At 38.7% G+C, this 18,680-nt stretch overlaps 1 protein-coding gene across 2 annotated transcripts; it reads right to left on the reverse strand.

The window, feature by feature from the left end:
• Positions 1-37: 37 nt before the first annotated feature.
• On the reverse strand, positions 38-18,609 carry psme4a (proteasome activator subunit 4a). Of its 2 annotated transcripts, none has more exons than XM_077729620.1 (47): positions 18,029-18,609; positions 17,011-17,151; positions 16,820-16,936; positions 14,515-14,559; positions 13,452-13,601; positions 13,119-13,182; positions 12,971-13,045; positions 12,316-12,438; positions 12,159-12,251; positions 10,904-11,169; positions 10,620-10,806; positions 10,449-10,538; positions 10,306-10,370; positions 9,934-10,084; positions 9,743-9,841; positions 9,391-9,460; positions 9,218-9,285; positions 8,898-9,113; positions 8,435-8,592; positions 8,203-8,298; positions 7,917-7,972; positions 7,780-7,836; positions 7,649-7,704; positions 7,298-7,396; positions 7,133-7,195; positions 6,970-7,065; positions 6,688-6,819; positions 6,374-6,583; positions 6,127-6,263; positions 5,978-6,031; positions 5,774-5,903; positions 5,619-5,700; positions 5,369-5,525; positions 5,202-5,271; positions 4,990-5,115; positions 4,764-4,916; positions 4,577-4,681; positions 4,386-4,477; positions 4,171-4,302; positions 3,650-3,858; positions 3,500-3,585; positions 2,966-3,094; positions 2,483-2,638; positions 1,611-1,773; positions 1,340-1,473; positions 1,115-1,255; positions 38-956 (listed from the first exon to the last, which is right to left on the reverse strand). In XM_077729620.1, exons 1-46 carry the CDS (start codon positions 18,223-18,225, stop codon positions 1,121-1,123), a joined length of 5,490 nt encoding a protein of 1,829 aa, XP_077585746.1. In that variant the 5' UTR covers positions 18,226-18,609; the 3' UTR covers positions 38-956; positions 1,115-1,120. The 2 variants fall into 2 exon arrangements, with proteins under 2 accessions (XP_077585746.1, XP_077585745.1); XM_077729619.1 differs by having other exon boundaries at positions 5,604-5,700.
• Positions 18,610-18,680: the final 71 nt, after the last annotated feature.

Here is an 18,680-nt window from a genome sequence, read left to right on the forward strand (position 1 = left end):
TTGTTCGTTCATATAAATAAATGTAACAAGGACTCTGTTAAATTTATAAACAATTTATTAATATCATACAATGGGCAACAATACATCTACCAAAAAGCAATTTTGGCACTACACTATAAAAGGTGAGGTACAGACTAAATGCTTCAAATGTTTGAACTTTTTCAAGGCATTAGGCTATGGTAAAACAATCAAGAGGAAAATAAAAATCAAAAGAAAATCCGCAAAAATGAGGGGATCAATGGTTATTTGAGACGATGGTTCGGCATAGTGAATGACATCTCGCACTGGGGGACCTTGAAAAGTGCTCAGGTGCTCACTAAAACGGACAGGGGAGTTCATCCTCTCCTTTTTCTTTGCAAGTGGACACAAAAATAGGTTCCAGTACTCCCCCTGCCCCAAATCTCAGCCACCAAACCAACTAAACCTGCAGAAACACGCTACTCATAAATAAATAAATAAATATGTCAAGTTTGTGCATATTTGCTCAAGCAATTCATAAACAGCCAAACAGACATTGTGATACTGTCAAAGAGTTTCATCCTTAATGTTTTTTTTGTCATTCTTCATTTTTTTTAACAAACACTTCAACCATAGGAAGATGATGATGATGATATAGAACATGCCCTACATTGGGAAATCTGTTTAGCTCAGAATTTAGTCTTGGCCGATGCAATCCTGAGAAAATTAGAGTGTCCGCCACACCATACCTTTTCACTACGCATAAACACACACACGATCAATCCCCTTCAAAAAACAAAACAAACAAAAGAAAACTGTACAGAAGAAGTGCTATACACTGCAGGTAATCCATCCCTGCCTTGATTGTTCCTTAAATATTAAGTATAGAAGAATGAGCTACACAACACAAAACATTTCAAAGAATTTTGTGTGCCACTTTCCGGTCGGTGTCTTGGAACAGCAGCGACTTCCGCAAAACAGGTTGGCCTGGGTGCAGTCTACAAAAAAAATGAAGCAAAACAAAATATAGGGGTGAGGGCGTGGTATACAAGAAAGAAATGCTACTCAACTGTCAAAAATCACAGCAAATAAGTGAATGAAAAAGCATAGTAATATGAAGGATATTCCTTTGGGTTGTATTTTTAAAATGCTTTACCAAATTCTAGGCATAGTAACACGGGGACACCAGAAGGTCAGTCAGAACCAACAGCTGGTCATCTGTAAACTGCTGCTTATGCTGCTGCCAGTTGTCATGATGTGTCCTCCTGAAGTTGGTTAGGGTTTTCTTCACAGTCATCTGCAGGAATACACATCCAGGTTACAACATTACGGTTCATTGAGCAACATGGAAGGAAAGCTTAGAGCAATCAAAAATGCATACTTCAATGGGTTGGGTATCATTGAGGTGGGCACTGAGGTCCATTAATAGCTGGGGCATCCAGGTAGGGACATCATATGGGCTGGAGAGAATGCAAGCACTCAGCCCGAGAACACCTGCGTGGCGCCGGACCAGATCTGTGACAACACAATATTAAAATGAGGTACAATTTGTCACTTGAAAAAGCTCAATTTATTTGCACTTAATATTTAAATTTATATTTTCCATTGAATTTATCCAAATTATAATAAATTACAATTTAGCTTAGGCTCACCTGCAGAAGGTATAGTGTCCACAATTGAGCCAATGCTCCTCTTCCTCTTTTTGGGTAGGCGAGTTTTACAAAGAGTCTCAAAGTGAGCCTGCATCGGTGCGTCCATGGAGAGGAAATTGCACTGGAGGAAGCCACTGAGTGTAGTTGCAGCCATTTCTCTTACCTATGGTGAAAGTAGATTGTGTGTGCATGTTTGGGCTGGAAATTAAGTGTACACCTCAACACTATAAAAGCAATTCAATGAATGGCGTTGGTAATTTTGTTATTATTGTTGGTCCATGTTAGTTATGTCTTTAAAAAAAGTTTGACAATGATAAAAAAATGACATCATTTCTAGGCCAAAATTGCCATTCTATCTGTGTAACATGATCATTTGTAAACCAAAATTGCCATTTCCATTCTATTTATGCAAGTATTGACAAGAAGTGCTCATGCTATTTGGTAATTTTAAATCAGTGATGTCGAGAAGTTCAAGATACATGGAACATTTAGCACTAAGAATGAGGACAGGGGCACCTCGGCAAGCGGTTTCACACCTCGCTAGATAAATGTATAGAGGCTAAACAAAAATGACGACTCCTAGCCATCCCCCACTCTTCAATCTGAAAGTTATCTCCATAGCAACAGATTACTGCAGCCTGTGGTTTCCATAGCAACAGTTAGAGGACCAGAGGGAGGGGTCTTGGAGGATGAGAATGGGGAGGCAGGAGTTGAATGCTGAATCACTTGCTTTAAGCTAAAGAGTGGCAGAACAAGCAAGCATGCATGCATAGATACCTATACAGAGAGTGACAATTCTATTATAATGGACACACAAACCCCACTAATCTGTTTTTCATTTTCAAACTAAAACTAATTTGCTTGGCTTTTACCTCTAGCTGCTCATCCTCCAACAGTTTTATAACCAGCGCCCGAACGTCATTCACTGCTTTTTGGTCACTCATGAAGGTGAACAGGTTGTAAAACGCCATGATCTGGAGGTATGTGAGCACAGTGTAGCGTGCATGCCAGGAGCTGCTGTCTGCAATCTAAACACAGATACACACGCAATGTCACAGCATGTCAATAATGGGCTGAACCGAGTCATACCAGTGCAAAAACATTGACCATTTAGTCATCTGTCTTTGAAGAAAAAAAAATCTCCAATACCAATTTGGACCTGATGGGCAAAAAGTGTGTTCGATCACTAATTTAATATCTTACAAAAATCACAAAGTGGTTATGCTATCATTGATTATGGTTATGAACATGTCTGCACCACTAACCGTGCATATTACAAGAGATTGCTCGCACTGAAAGCCCAAACAAACAAAAAAACGGGAGGAGCCACAATAGGTGTAAACCCATCTGCTTACCTCCTGCAAGGCTTTAAGAACCATAGGGATCTGCTCTGTATAGAGGAGCCCCTGTGACATAAGAGACAGGCAGGTCTTTGCATCTCTCTTCAACTCATCGTAACTGTCATCATTCTCAACAGGTGCAATCTGAAATCACAGAGATGATGTTATTGGTCATTTTGACTTTATTTTAAATTTTCTCCAATATAATCCATCATAGTAACTAAAAGATCACTGAATTAAGGGTATACTTATATGTGCATGAAACTTGCTATACTCTTTCACCAGTAGATGTCAGCAGTCACATTTACTATTTTTGGTTATTTTCTGTTTTGCAGTAAGAAAACAACCTTTACTGGATTAATGAATTCCTTAAAATATTGAACCCAATAGTGTACTTTAGATTCATACAGGATCTCAGAAATAGCATGTGTGATGACTTTTCTTAAGATTATCCCTTCAAAGTAACACATTTGTGCTCCCTATTGAAACCATGCATATGGAGGTAAATACGATGGTATAGCATGTAAGTGGAAGTTTCAAGAAACCTACCTTGAAGAGTAGGGGCAGTAAGCGCAGGTGCTCTGGTACAGCAGTGGAGTAAGAGCGTCCAGCACTTGCAATCAGCCACTTCAACACTAAAACCATATCAAGTTGACGCATGTAAATACTTTTCAGATGGGTCGATTAGTGTTAACTCACCTGTTTTGAGAAGTTTGATGGCTTGTGTTCTCTCATCCTGTTCTCCCACCTCATTCTCCTCAGTCACATGATTCTGGATCTCCTCGTCGCCCTCGGTCAGGGGCTTGAGCTGTAACAAAATTCTGTCGGTGAAGTCCGAGATGCGTGGCGAGCTGGTTGGCTGAGTGTAAGGCAGGTTGACATCTATCATGAAGATGTAGGTCAGCACGCTGAAAAGGTGGCAGACAGAAGATGTTTATACATAAATGAGTTTTTTTCTTTTATAAAGTTATTTAGTTTTCTGCTTCATAGAAACTGATAGGTTTTACTTTGAGGAAATCATCCAATTAAAATACACAGAAGGTGTATGTACTAATTGTAGAGGAAAATCTAAATTACATGTAGTATTCTTATATGATATGACATTAGTTAGATCAGACTAAAAATTGCCAGCAAAAACATTGAATTCCTAGCATTGGATGAAAACCTTATGATATGGAAAGGATAAGAGTAAAGAAATACAGAAGATAATCTATCCACACCTTCCAATCCGCTCGCGTACATTCTTATAAACTTGAGTCAGTTTTGGCTCCAGATATTGCAACAATCTGTGAAGGAGCTCTGGCACACGCCACTCCTGCTGAGCAAGGCCTCCCTGTAGCACATAGAGACGACTGGGAGAAGAAGAAAAAACTAATTAATTAAAATGATCCATCCCTTCAACAATAGTACTTGGGCTTGCGATTCTTTCACTGACCAAGCATCGACAAATGAGCCTCCCTCGCCGTTGACTGGCGATTCCATGAGCATCTCAAATAGCCAGTGAAGTTTGCGAGGGTCTCTACTCTCCTGTGGAGGGAAAAGACAGCATTTAAAATGTCATAAACTGAAGATTTGGGGGGAAAAAAGAAAAAGTAGACTATATTAACACTAAGTAGTAAGACTTACGCAGGCAGTGGCAATGCATGTCCCCCAGTCTGCATATGTTTCTACAGTGATGTTGGATAATGCTGTGCGGAGGAGTGGACACAACACTTTCCAAAGGTTCTCTACCTGCGAAGCATTTATATAAAAGGTAAATCCAAACAATTTTATGTAGGGTAAAAAAAATACTAATTTCTGGGTAAAACCACACCTTTGAATAATTCCAATGCTTGCAACCTCTGATTAGGCCAGATATGATCTCCGCAACACAACGCTGCTTACTCTCATGGGTGTCTGCTACCAAGCGCTCCATGTGAGGTTGAAGCAGAGGCAAGAAGGCGTCGCTGAAATTGCGGAACAAACCCTAGAAAAAGAGAAGAAAAGATGGATTTTAAAGGACTTTTGTTAACCCTGAGAGCACACACAAGTTTGCTCACCTTGAACAAACAGAATCGTCGTGTGCTAAACTTGTCTTTGCCCTTTCGATCTTCTAGAGAGAGAAACTCAACAAACTGGTTGATGAATACTGGGTCCGAGAAATGGTCATAGATGATCTGCTCCCACTATTATATAAGAAAAAAAAAAAACAATTGATGTGATTGATTCAAATGCACGTGTTTCCATTGTGTGCACATTCATCTACACAAACCTCTGTCATTTCCTCTCTTGCAAGATTCTGTTTGGGCTGCTCTTCCTCAGGAGCATACATCATTAGTTCCCTATCAAATGTGACCAAAATGCATAAAAGGTAAGCAAAACACAACATAGCGCAACCAAGTCAACAAAACAACAGATGGAACAGTCAAGAACATGAACCTTGGCCAACTATAGTAACCCCAATGGGTCTTTTCCACGAAAATACAGAGATCCCAGTCCTGCTGAGTCCTTGGCAGGCTATTGCTATTATACTGCAGCCACCTGTTGTCTAAGCGGTCCCCGGCCACGATATCACCATTAGTCTCTGTGAGTGTACCTTTTTAAAAATAAAAATAACATTTGTATGTGTTTAATAACATCATCTTTGCAAAGCAGATGTAAAGATTGGACAAACCTTTGTTCTTCTTACAGAGCTCTGACGGGCTGACCGGCACTTTTTTATGAGGCCTTTTTATTTGTTTCATGATCCCCGCAACAGCTGATATTGCTACCTATATAAGAAAATTTAAAAAATTAATTCCTTTAGTCTTCATTAATGCCTAGATTTAGTCAGGGCCTCCTTACCTTGCGAATGTAGAGCGAGTCATGGTTTAAGGTTTTGACAAAAAACAAAACAGCTGCTGGCGGGAGTTGGTGGTCATCTCTCAAGAGCAATGACAAAAAGCCGATAGCGATATGTTCAAATTTCCAAGGTCTACAAGAGTAAAAGAGAAGATGTGATAAAAACACACATAGGATACTAATGTGGCAAATAATAAAATCACTTACAAATTTCTGTTGCCAAGGCATTCCAGCAAATCACCAATGAGCTGCTTGTACTTCCTAGAACAGATGCAAAAATATACAATTTCATATTGACATCAAATGGATAATATTGAAAAAAATGATAGAATGAGATGTTATGAGAAATAACTTACTCCCCAGCTTCTGAATTCTTGAGTTCCTGTCGCTCAACACCTTTTGATATTTCTTCTTCTGAAAGAACGGGCTCTTTCGGAAAGGGATTTCCAGTGACCATAAGTTGATTGGCCACATCACAGGTCTCCTTAGGGATCTAAAAGATAAAAGGAATATTATCTTGTTCATTTTATTTGTCGGATTCCGCCCTTGCCAAGATCATCGCAATCAAACAGTATTCAATTGCCCTTTAAGAGTAATGCTTACGGAGAAGTCGATGCCAATGGTCTCGTACTGTCGGTGTATTTTGTCACCAAGTTCGTCAAAGAGCCTCACTATGGAGGGCTTTTCTAAGGACATGGCTGAACTGAGACCAGATCGTACAATAGCAGGCCACGTCAGGGCAATACACTCCCAGTCGTGTAAATTGGCAAGGCACACGCCACTCTGATTCCCGAGCAGACAATACAAGGCACCCTGGAAAGACAGAGACATCCATGTGGCAACATTACACGCCACGTCTGATAAAAATATCATAAATAGACACGATCGAGAAACATAATAGGTTAGGAATGTCATACTTTGAACTGTTGCTGTGTTACGCTGCTGTTCTCTGGGTTGAGGAATTCAAGGACGTGAGGGATCACATCACGACAGCAGAAATTGTATGTGCCAAGTGCAGTGAATAGTGCACTTTGAGCTTTGCTGCGTACCTGCAAATAAATCAATATATTTACAAAGTCAAACATCAAGAACACATGCTCGTACCTGCAAATAAATATGGTGATTCTATTTCAATTACATGAACAAGATAAATTAACACATGGTTCAAAGACAACTAGAACATTTTGAAGTATCCTCACTTGGCTGTAGGTGCTTGTTGAGAGCCGCAACAGATCTCTCATCAGCTCCTGATGAATGCTCCTGTACTGACATCCTTCCACCGTCAGTTTGCGCATCTGAAAAGTCAAAAAGTACCAACGTTATAAATGGCATGGTTTGCAAAGTATGCCGAGACCAACTTACTTCATGCTGGAGCATTACTCTGTCTATGAGCAGCGCTCTTATATGCTGCTTTCTGCCATGAAGCTGCAGAACAAGGTTGACATTGTTTACGGTGGGCATCATAGAAAATTATTTTGATACATTTAAAAGTGAATCTTTCGATGGCAACATGATAAAGAATTTTACCCGGTTTTCCATTGATTTCTTCACAAGGTTGAAGCTCTTCCAGCGAGAGTCAAACTCGTGTTTGTGGGAACCATTGAAGTGGAGCAATTCACTGATAATCTGGGACACATTCAAGACAATAACCCAATTCAATTTATCACATAAGTATGACAAATCAATTCAGGATGATTTATAGTTAAAGCTGATAAGCTCCTTAAATCTTCAAATCATAACTTTTTATATTTTCTGAAATACTGAGTCATCCTCAAGGATTCAATGTGCAAAAAGGCAGACTTGTTATGAGTATGGCAGTCTGAATTGGCGTACACTTTACTACACATTACTGAAAAAAAAAATTCGCTTTCTGTTCACCTTGATAATGGAGAAGAGAGACTTGGTGTCGTCTTCAGAGTTTACCAAAATATAATCTGCAACGATAATAAATCATTATTTATCATCAAAGAGAAAGAAGAGGGATCAGAATTTGAGGAGGGGTCACTTACGAAGCAACTGCCTCATCACTTGACAAATAGAATCTCTGTAGTTCTCTTTTGATGCATCTAAAAATGTAAAAAAAACATTCATACACTACATATTTTGTCATTCAAGAGACACTGCCTGAAGTTAATGTTAAGCATACCATACGCTGTTCCAGTATACAATTTGGTTTCATCGAGATTCACCGTGCTCTGCACCCTGTTATAAAACATCACAATATTATACTAATAATGAGGAATATAAATCAAGCATCCAATAAATAATAAATTACAAGACATAAGCGGTAAAATAGCAAACAACACTAATATCATCGATGATGAAATTAAACATTTGCTGGATAGACTTCAAAAGGTATTCAAATACAGTCTTAGACATTATGCACCATATTAGAGTAATAATGCAACAAAATCCCAAATAGATCTGCTTACAGTTCAGATATAGGCTCTCCTTTCAAGGGAGGCATAAGACCGCCAGCTCCCAATAGGCAGTGCTGAACAATGGTAAGACTTTGTAGGACATCATCCCTGTAGGGGAGGAAAAAAAACACCTAAAAGAAAGTCTAGGTACGTCTATTGCACTTCAAAGGTTAATTAAAAGGGACAACTGGAAGGAAATGATCATTAAGTGTTGTTAATTCCAACAAACTGTGTTGTATTTTACCTGGTCATTTCCTGTTCTCCTTCAGCATATTTTTGAAGTCTTTTGAGTTCTGGTTTAAGGACAATGTCCAGTAAATAAAAAGTAAAAGTAGTCTCATCTTTACTGGGTACATGCCACCGGATGTTCAAGTTCCACAAGTCACCTGGACGGCCCCAATCCTGCATAGATAGATGACATATGAGGTTTGACAATTACAATTAACTTTGGAAGTCAAATTTAACTTTAAATGACAGGAATTGCTAAGGGTAACAATGTGATATTGTGTCTTTACCTGCCCAGTTTGTGCTTAATACACCTCTACTCACTCCTGGATATGTACAATGAGTTCCCTAACTTGCTAAGATAAGACTAATTTACAATTGAGTACAGGATATTTTTGAAAAAGTCCTTAAACATTTTGGAACCAGAATCATCCATGGTCATCATGGAGAAAAAAAAGGGGAGAGAACCTAGAAGTCCTTACCTTGATTGGTAGGTAGTCAGTGATTGGTTGGCGGAAACCACATGGCACACTGCAGTACTCCGTAGGATATATGAGGACAGTGGAGCGGAGGACATGATGCAGCAAGTTACATGCTAAAATGTAGCCCTGCTTACACTTTAAGTGAAGGGTCAACTGCAAAATCTTGACCAATTCAGAAGAATAGGCCAGGAGCTTTTGGCCATCTACTCTTGTAACCTAGTGGGGCATGTGGATGAAAAAATGGGGAATGAAGCACTTTAAAAATAATAATAATAAAATACACATTGCTGTTGCAAGACCAGAAAAGGAGCTTGGTTCACCTCAGACAGTAACTGAAGATTCCACAAAAATTCCTTATCAAGTTCCTCTTCATGTAAGACTTCTTCATCTATTTTAACAAAATCAAAGTGTATATGAGGAAACTGAAGACAACCTAAATTATTCAAGTTCCAAATTTTTAGAATACACTTTGTTTGGCTATAAATTAACTTACTGGCAGCGATTTGGTGTATTTGACTGCAGAAGTGGGGCACAAACTTTTTTAGAGACTCTTCAGGGTGACACTGAAAGAAAAAGACCTTGGTGGTGAGCCACGCAAATATGTATATATTAAGTGACGTCACTTTACCAAATGCAGAAATTTCTAATTGTCTTCAGTAGGTAAGCCGTTATTTGAAGATTACAGTTATTATACATGGGAACATGATTGTGAAGCATTCAATCAATTTGGGTGTGGTACTAATTAGTTGAAAATGACAGATGCTTGGGTACAATTAGAAATTAGTTCAACAAATATTTGTTAAATAACGGTACTTGAAAGAATAGTGGTAATGTTTACAAATTACCTTGGCAGCAGCCCGGCACATGTCTCCCACCATCCTTCCAGCAACATGTGTCTCAAAAATATTGGTGGTTGCAAAGTTAAAAACCTTTTCCAGAGCTACCTGTGAAAACCAAAACATGATAATAATTTAGTGTTTGTTGTCTCTTTTTAAAACATTTGTAGGATTTTAAGTGTGAATATGAAGATGTGTACCATGAAAATATCTAAGGAGCACTGAGTGAGAATGGTGCTGAAGGTAGAAGACAAACCGAGCTCCACCAAACTCTCCAAATGAGTCATTTTCTCAGTTTCTGTTTCCTCGCGCGTTTGCTCCAGAGTGCTGCTGTCGATCAGGGCAAAGCACCTTGGAGACATTATCAAATGAGCAAAAACAGTGGATTAAAAGGGCTGGATAAAATTGCAATACATGTGTAATTATTTGTGCATTAATGTGATTGACTTTCGGCTTGTACACACTTCTGTATTTCTACTAATTTAAAAGCAAATCATAAAGTGTTTTTTAAAGTATAATGTAATCTTTTAAAATACAAAATTAGGTCATAGTATGATTTAAAGTTATCATACCTGTCCATAAACTGAAGCACAAAGTCTTCAAATTCTGCAGAGGCTGAGCACAATTCCCTTTCCACCTTAAACGTTAAGCACATTTCGAAATAAGTCCATGTGAATAGCTAAATTGTTGAACCAATTGGGAAAACGAAATTCACCTCTGTCAATTCTGTCTTTTCATGTAGAGCAGATGAACAATCCACCAAAGGCACAAGCGTCACAAATGTAGCAATGAATTGGAAAGTGATCTGTTTGGATGGCAATATTTGGCTATTTATACATCTATAACAATGACTGAAATTGTTTAAGAGTGTCGGAAAGGATCACACCATGCACTTGCTGAAGTCATTTGGATCAACACCGGGCAGGGCCCTCATGAGTAGTGGCAACATGTGAGTCGGACCCTGAGGAAGGTATTTCCCACCAGACACCAGGCTTCTTGCTACACCGATCATGCAGCTCAAAGTGGCTGTCAGCTGATGGGGTTCTGTAAGAGTCTCCAGTGCGGGATATGTCCTACGTAAGAAAAAAGAACAACAAATAGCCATTTACACTTGTTTCTGGATAAGAGCAGCTAACTAGCTGCAGACTGTAAACATACAACTTGGGTTACCTCTCAAGAACTGGTGGAATGACCAACTCCGGCCTCATCAGAGCCAGGTTCTGCAGAGCCTGAGCAGCATCCAGACTGCCTGTTTTGCTGAACATGGCCAGCAGGACTGGCTGCATCATACTCTCCACAAATTTTGTGATATCATCTTCTGTGAGCTTGTGAGTGTCGGGGATCGGCGTTAGCCACGAAGGCTTCCTGTAGCGCTCTCTATGAAGCCGACGAACAACGCTAGCTGGAAGGCGCTGCAACAACTTCATGAGCTTCATCTGTAAATATATTTATTTGGGTTACTCCTATCCCTTATGACTTACTAGAACTGCACAAATAGTACTCTAATTTGGCAATTAGGGCTCCTATCAGCTGATATTTCTATCATTATTCTTAATATTATCTATCACAAACAATCTACAGGCCTCCTTTGCCTCAGTTAAGACATCGTAAAGATAGTCAAGACCTTAAAAAGTGGTCTGACTAGATGACAGTGGAAGTTTTTGGGAAGGATGTGTGTCCTATGTGGTGTAAAAAGAATAGCATCAATCTAAGAGTAGAACATGGTTAACACCACCATGTAATGCATCTTTTTGGAGGATAGAAGGAAGCCTCGGGAATAACAGGAAAAATAACAATCATCCAACTGGAAAAATGGGAGTTTGATCCATTGAATGTTATTGCGACATGCTGACCAACTGTGCCGCACACCATATCCCTTTTCCAAAAATAAATGTTGTGTCGTCTCAAATCTAGATGAGGGACTTCCGCAAACAGAATGGCATGTGCTCCTCCTCCTGTTGATATTCAATACCAATGAACAACCCCACTAACATGTTTTCTTTTTATTTCTGTACTACACACACAAACCAAAATAGCCAAAGGGAGTCAGGAAGCAATAAGTAATGTGTTAGCCGATCCCAAGGTGTTTATATTGCTGACGTGAGTTGGAAAGAATCATAGCTGAACATATCAAAAGGTCGACCAAAGAATATTTGTTGATAATTAGTTGGGCCAATATTTGGACATTTCATGTATATGGGTATCGGCCTTTTCTTAGCCCGACTGTCCGATATGAAGAAATCAATTTAAATCTGGGTTATTTTGGCTCAGATGCAGCCATGCCTGTTTTTTTATTACTTTTACATCACTTCTAATGCAAATGAATATTGGCTCCAAATATAGGGCTCTGTCACATAATGTTAAACAATTACAGAAATGTAACAGATGTACCAGATTAAAAAGATCCAAAAAAGAGAGAACTCACCAACCAGCGACCGTGGTTTGATGGGTGGAAAAATGATGTGATGCTGTTGAAAAGGCCAGTGAGCTGTGCTTGTGTTTGTTTACTCGGTCCCCCCTAAAATTGAAAGTAATTGTTCACAAGGTGTTTTTTTGGGGAATTGACTGGAGAATGGACAAACCAGAAGTGATGATATCAATAGCACCACATGGCCAATGTCGTAGGCATTGGTCAAGTATCGGGGGAACATCATCTGACTGGTCCCCACAGGCAGATTCAAACTCCTCAAGACTCTTGTGAAAATCTGAAATGTGGAAAGTGAAGTTGTGAACAAGTTTCACAAGAGAGGAACATAACATGTTAGTTAATATCTATGATGAACAGGATCAACAAAGAAACATAATACTATGTTGTTACCAACATGCAGTGAGGAATGTGAAATATACACCCTGAGTCAAAAAAAACACCAGTCATACTGCACAACAGAAAACCCCCTTTCACTCTTAAAAAGTAATATGTTGTGATCATACATTAATGGGTACTACAGTATCACAAGACTCTAAAATGGATTATTCAGAAAAAAAAATAATAATGTAAAAAAAAGGTTTTAAATTTTGATCGAAGAGTTTGGCTTTTAATTCAACATTTGATTCATTATTAAACATGTAACACATTCGGTAAGAATCAATGATTATTGTTTTAATATTGTTTTTAAATAGTGTTTTAATTTATACTGTTTTTTACGTTCCATTTTTCTGAATTATTGCTTGTTTTATAAGCCCCTGTGTACCTTTAAACCATTAATCAGTCCAGGGCAAGTTGTGATGTAAACGCACCTTGGGAATGTAAGGATCCCAGTCAATGTATCCAATGTTGTCATTGGCCAAGCGAGCAAAGAGATTCATCAGATTCTACAAAGAGAGAAAACACTATAAATGACATGATAATGTTAACGGTTATTGAACAAATATTAACTGTCCTCACCAATTCCCAACTTGGAAGATTCTGAACAGATACCCACAAGTTGATCAACTCTTCAAACCACAATCTGTAAGAAAATTATTAAAAATAATATTAGTGGGGGAGACGCTAAAAATCTCTACTAGTTCCACAGGCACATAATTTTTAGGGTCAAATGTATGGGCAAAATGTGTCTATTCACTACTCCGTATAACAAACATTTCTGTTTACACTCTTACACCCCCACCCAGATATGAGTAGTCTGTTGTGACACATTTTGGTTTGTAAGTGCAAAAATACACTGACACAGGTGGAACGGAGTTGTAAAAATTGACAAATGTAGGCGTATACTCTTACTTGAAACCTTTATGATGCAACTCTGGTGGAAGGGTTGTGGGTAGAAAGAGTTCAGAGTAGCAGATTGCTTTCTGCATGGTGACGTCAAAAGGACAAAAAAGCGGTCTCCACTCATCCAGCATTTCCTGGGTTGCAGACTCAGGAAAATAACTGTGACAGGAGAGAGTCAGATTGAATCAATACATATAGTTATTAAAATTACGTACACTGAATAGTCCTCATAATAACATTCTGTGCTGCAATAAATGGAACCAGTCACTCTGAAATCTAAGTTTAGCTGGGGGCAAATAATAAACCACACACCTGGCACACATTGTAGCGGTAATAGCATCAATCCAGAGGTTTGAATGGAGCCATAATCCCACTGGAGGGGTTATGTGTTTCACTACACACATGAACTCTGATCATGTTATGTCAGGTCACTAGCCTCTTTAAGGGGACTTTAGTGACTTGCAGCCAAAGGCCAGTTGGCCCTGCCCTCCCACTGATACTATACCAGCTGAACACAAATTACACTCTGTCATTCTAGTGACAGGATACCCTCGCACGAAACAGAATTAGACAAGATAATAGGATTATCTGACTAAGTGCGAAGTGAGGGACGTCCTAGTGCTCGCCTAAGATGCATGCACATATAACCATGGTGGCCAAAGTCAAGGACCAACTTATTTGTGGACACCAGGGTCATACTGCAAATACACAGTCCACAATCTACAAGAGGATTGAAGGAAGGCATTTCAGTAAAATCATTCATCGGCTTCGTTGGGTGATGATTTAGCAGTATTTTTATTCCTTTTACAAATTGGAAGTCTGAAAATTAATTTTAATTTATTTCAGGTTTTATATACATTTATTATTTTTACTGATTTAGCAGTGAATTATATTTCCATAATGGTTGATGCCCCTTACATAAAAGTTGCATAAAAGCCACAATTCAAGTATAATACAAATTTCCAATGTTCAAATTTAAGAACATACTGATTTTACATAAACACCATTATACTTCTTGATATTCACACATGAGGAAATGGCAGCATGCACGAGGATAACATGATGTACTCACGGCCTGCAGCTTTTCACAAGTGTTTTCAGCACGCCTTCAACAGAACTGTAATTACAAAGAGACAAAAAAGCCATCTTGGTGACATTCATATTTGCCAAATCCAATGTTTAAAAAAAAGAGCAATGCAGTTTGAATTTGACCCCATGCATACAGAAACCTTTCACGCGTGCCTGGTGGATAGATTTAAAAAATAATTAAAAATATGACCATTTTAAATTGTGCATATGTATTTTTTTTAAACACAAGAGGCATGCCAATATTTAGAAGTGGTTGTGTTCCACAGCTCTAGCTATGGTACTATTAATAACTGTACACAGTACTGGCATGTTAATGTTGAAACAAAATTTAAAAAGAAAAATCAGAATACTCAAGACTCAAGTCTTAGAAGTGTTGTAAACTCTGCACCAATATAACCAGAGCAGTGGAGCCCCTCAGCCACAATTTCACCTATCTGTGCTCACATGCTCACTGAAGCCATGCCTTGTTGAAAATGGCTGGCCAAAACCAATCACCAGCTGTACACATTGGTTGCTTGATGCTTTTCAGAGCTCTCACACTTGTATTTCAATGGTCTTCCAATGTCATATCATGTGTGAATGTCACCAAACCAAAATGCCACCTTTTAAGTTCACAAAACACATACATACATGCATCGGGAAACTGTCAATCAAGAGCCAGTCATGAGGTCCATTAAAAGCTCATAGACACTCAAGGAGGGAGATACCAATTCCATAATACGTCAGGAGTGAACCCTCACGTTTCCCTGGACACAGTCCAGGCTGGGAAGAAACGTGACAGGCATATATGTTGCTCTAAAATATGAGCAAGTACTGTGAAGTGTTGGATTTTACAAGTGTGACAGTGTGCACCTACAGGGGCAATAGTTCGTATTATCATTACTAATTGATCAAGGGCATTTTTAGAATGATACCTTGATAGGATAGTTGTTAAGGGGGAAAACTGTTAGCAGCAGTGCGACAGTCTCTAATATGAATGAAATGTTAACATTGATTTAATATTTGATCCAAGGCTGCAGATTGTCGCTCTCGTTTTAACATGCATTGCAGAGTGGATGAATGCGTGAGTGTTTCAAAGGACGAATCCAAAATGAAAACACAAAGAGGAATGATGTTGTCCTTACCACCTCTGAATCAATTTTATCATAATGAGTTTAGAAGATGAACGGGGCCATGGAGAACTAAATGTGAAAGGGGGACAAAGGCATAAAAGAACACATTCAGCACCAGACCAAGTTTCAATTATACATTATTTGAACATGTGACATATTGTGGTCAAAGTGCATTTGTGTCATTTGTGTTGGTTTGATAAAGGTAAGCGAGCTGTCAGCCAAAGCAGCTTGTTTACATCAGCAGCAACAAATATGCTTGTAAATCTGCATTAAAAAAGTGTTCCCATAGCACCATACAAGAGCACATCGCACTGCTTGCTTTAAAAACAAAAATAAACATTTAAATGAGACAATCAAAAATGGCAACAAAGTTAAAATATGGGTAGGGTACAGTCACTCTACTTATAAATATTTGTTGTTTTGATTCTGGGCAGGAAAGTTCTCCCTGCTGCCTTTTCATTTTGCCTACAATATGTACTTGCCTTTTTTCCATTTCCTTTTGGAGGTACTATTTAAACTGCTTGGCAGACACAGTTGTAAGTGTGGACATTTAGCACATCAGCGTCTTCATTTGTATGAGTCAGGAACCAACTTTGCACATTTTGGCGCATGCAAACGTTAACAAATATGCCGCATGGGTAAGAATTTTGGACAGTCTTGTGGTGTAATTTAGTGCAGGCTACACAGCAGAAAAGCTTTCAGAAAATGTAGAGAGACACATAAAAAGGAAGCAGAGTACAGTGGTGCCTCCAAATATGAGCACCTTAAAGCATCTACACAATTTGTAACAATTGAAAATATTTGGCCAAGGTACTTTGCAAATATCCCCCAAAATCATAGTCAAAACTATGATTGACATATGCAGTGCATAAGGCTCACCTTAGCTGGTTGGACAATTTTTATATATCTCCTTTCAGGCTGGTCTGTACAGTATATCTAAGTCAATAAAAATGCCTGAATATAAAAAGTCTGCAAAGTCCCTCTGCATCTTCAGAACCATATTTGTTTTGAATTATGAATTAATCAGCAATTCCAGTGTTTAAGTTTAGTTTCACTGAATCATTCAAGCACTAAATGGCAGGTGAGGAATAGCCTTGAGTTCAACTGTTAAACTAACGAACTCAGTTGGGGAGTATTTATGTCACAACATAAATAGTAGCAGAAACAAAAGCCTACTTGGGAAACCAATTGAGACCCAGATGTTCCGTCTTGGAGAAAAGTATCCTGTCGTGCAGTTCATACAGTGGCCTCCAAGGCAATTCCAGGTCGTCCCTTGAGAGAAGCTCTCTTTTCCTTAGAAGGACAAGACACAGTCAGGCTCATGTGTAAACAGGTTTGCAGAATCATTCCCTATGGCCACTTCTTACTTGAGCAGTTTGATGAGGAGTCGAGCCAGGCCTTGCATCATGCTGATCTCCAAACGAGGAATGGTGACTAGTTCGTAGAGCAACTTGATGAACAGTACATGGTCTTCTTTGCTGAACTTCCGGCCATACAGACGTATGTATCTATGGAAGAATAAAAAACACTTAGATGTGGTTTTCAAGAAATACAGAAATGTTTGTGCCTCAAAACAAAATTGACACATTTCTCAAAAAATAACATGTTTCATAAATGTGTGTGTGGTTGGGGGGGGGGGGGGGGGTTCATGAATGCCCTGCGGAGCATTGAAACTGAATGTTTTGAAACGGTTGTATCACTACATAATAGCAGTAAGCAGAATCTGGGTCAAAGCCCATAGTGAACTTTCCATCTCTATGAGCCGGTACTCTGGGACACAGCAATGTGCCAACATGGGGACAGAAACGGATTAATCGGTACAGCAACAAATTATAAAATGAAACAGCAGTCTCTTGAATAATGTCATATTGACAGATGCGCCCGTGTGATGTATGACTAAGCAAAAAAAAAAAAAAAAAAGTAGGGACCGTTCGCCACAATTAATAACTGCATTGTGTTATAGGTACTGCCAAAAAAAAGTACACATTCATTGCCCAATATTTACAACATCATTTCCTTTTCAGTTTATTACACTTTCAGCACTTTTTTTCATTTTATAACAGATCTTCGTATAAAACTGCCCGGACTATATTGATATCGTCATACATGAGCCAAAACATACATTATGACACTTACAAATTCAACACTAATGGTCCAGACCATTGGATCTGTCTAAAACGAATATCAAGTTAACTAATGACCTCAACCGTATTATTAGCATTACTTTCGTAATTGTACTTGTTGACCTGTTACAAGAAACAATACTAAAAGCAAGTGTTATTACTAAACGTATTGCATTGCACTAACGCGGTCTTAAATCAATAAATACATAACATTTAAAAAGAGGGTTGCACAATGATATTGTTGATGTTGTTTAATACTTACGTAGAAAGTTTCCTGGTCCAAAAGAGCACGCCGGGCCATATTTCTCTAAACTGCACAGCCCGGGCCAAATTCCCTTTAATTTTACTCAAAATATCATTAGATTCTTCATCGAGTCTATCCGCATAAGGCAAAAGTTTGTTATAGACAATGTCTTTTTGAGGAACAAATCCCAATCCATCCAACTGTGCCTCTTTCATAGTACCTTATCCACCAAGTATAGTTTAAATTGGTTATTTTAATTCGTTTGGCGGAGTTATTTTGCAAAAATAAAATACCAATTTCTTGGTTAGCTTTCCAGACTGTGACTAAACACAGTCACAAGTTGATGACACGCACGTTAGCCATGTAACCAACTTAAAATAGCTTCTCTTCACACTAAACGCAAGTAAGAGCAAACGTTAATGCTAGTCTAATTAGAATTTTAAAAAAATGTATAGATTTTTGTCCGGATACGCGTTGGCACTCGTATACACTTCTTGTCTTCGGCTAACAGATTCCTTATATATATGACGAGCAGATTGCGGTCAGGCCAGCCTCCATTCGGACAGACAAGTCAAGCTAGCCGCCCCTCATTTGGAGCACTGTTTGATTTACGTGCATTACGGTAATGCAACGTGGTGACTTCACAACCAAAGCACCTTTATTCCCCAAA

Source organism: Stigmatopora nigra, chromosome 12, assembly GCF_051989575.1.
Source record: "Stigmatopora nigra isolate UIUO_SnigA chromosome 12, RoL_Snig_1.1, whole genome shotgun sequence".
Taxonomy (NCBI): domain Eukaryota; kingdom Metazoa; phylum Chordata; class Actinopteri; order Syngnathiformes; family Syngnathidae; genus Stigmatopora; species Stigmatopora nigra.

Excerpts from the sequence above, each read along its gene's own strand:
- psme4a (XM_077729619.1), bottom strand. The coding sequence starts at position 18,225 with ATGAAAGAGGCACAGTTGGATGGATTGGGATTTGTTCCTCAAAAAGAC. Across the intron at positions 13,183-13,451 it reads TTGCATCATAAAGGTTTCAA|ATTGTGGTTTGAAGAGTTGA; the intron begins GTAAGAGTATAC and ends ATTTTCTTACAG. Across the intron at positions 6,820-6,969 it reads CAACAAGCACCTACAGCCAA|GTACGCAGCAAAGCTCAAAG; the intron begins GTGAGGATACTT and ends ATTTATTTGCAG.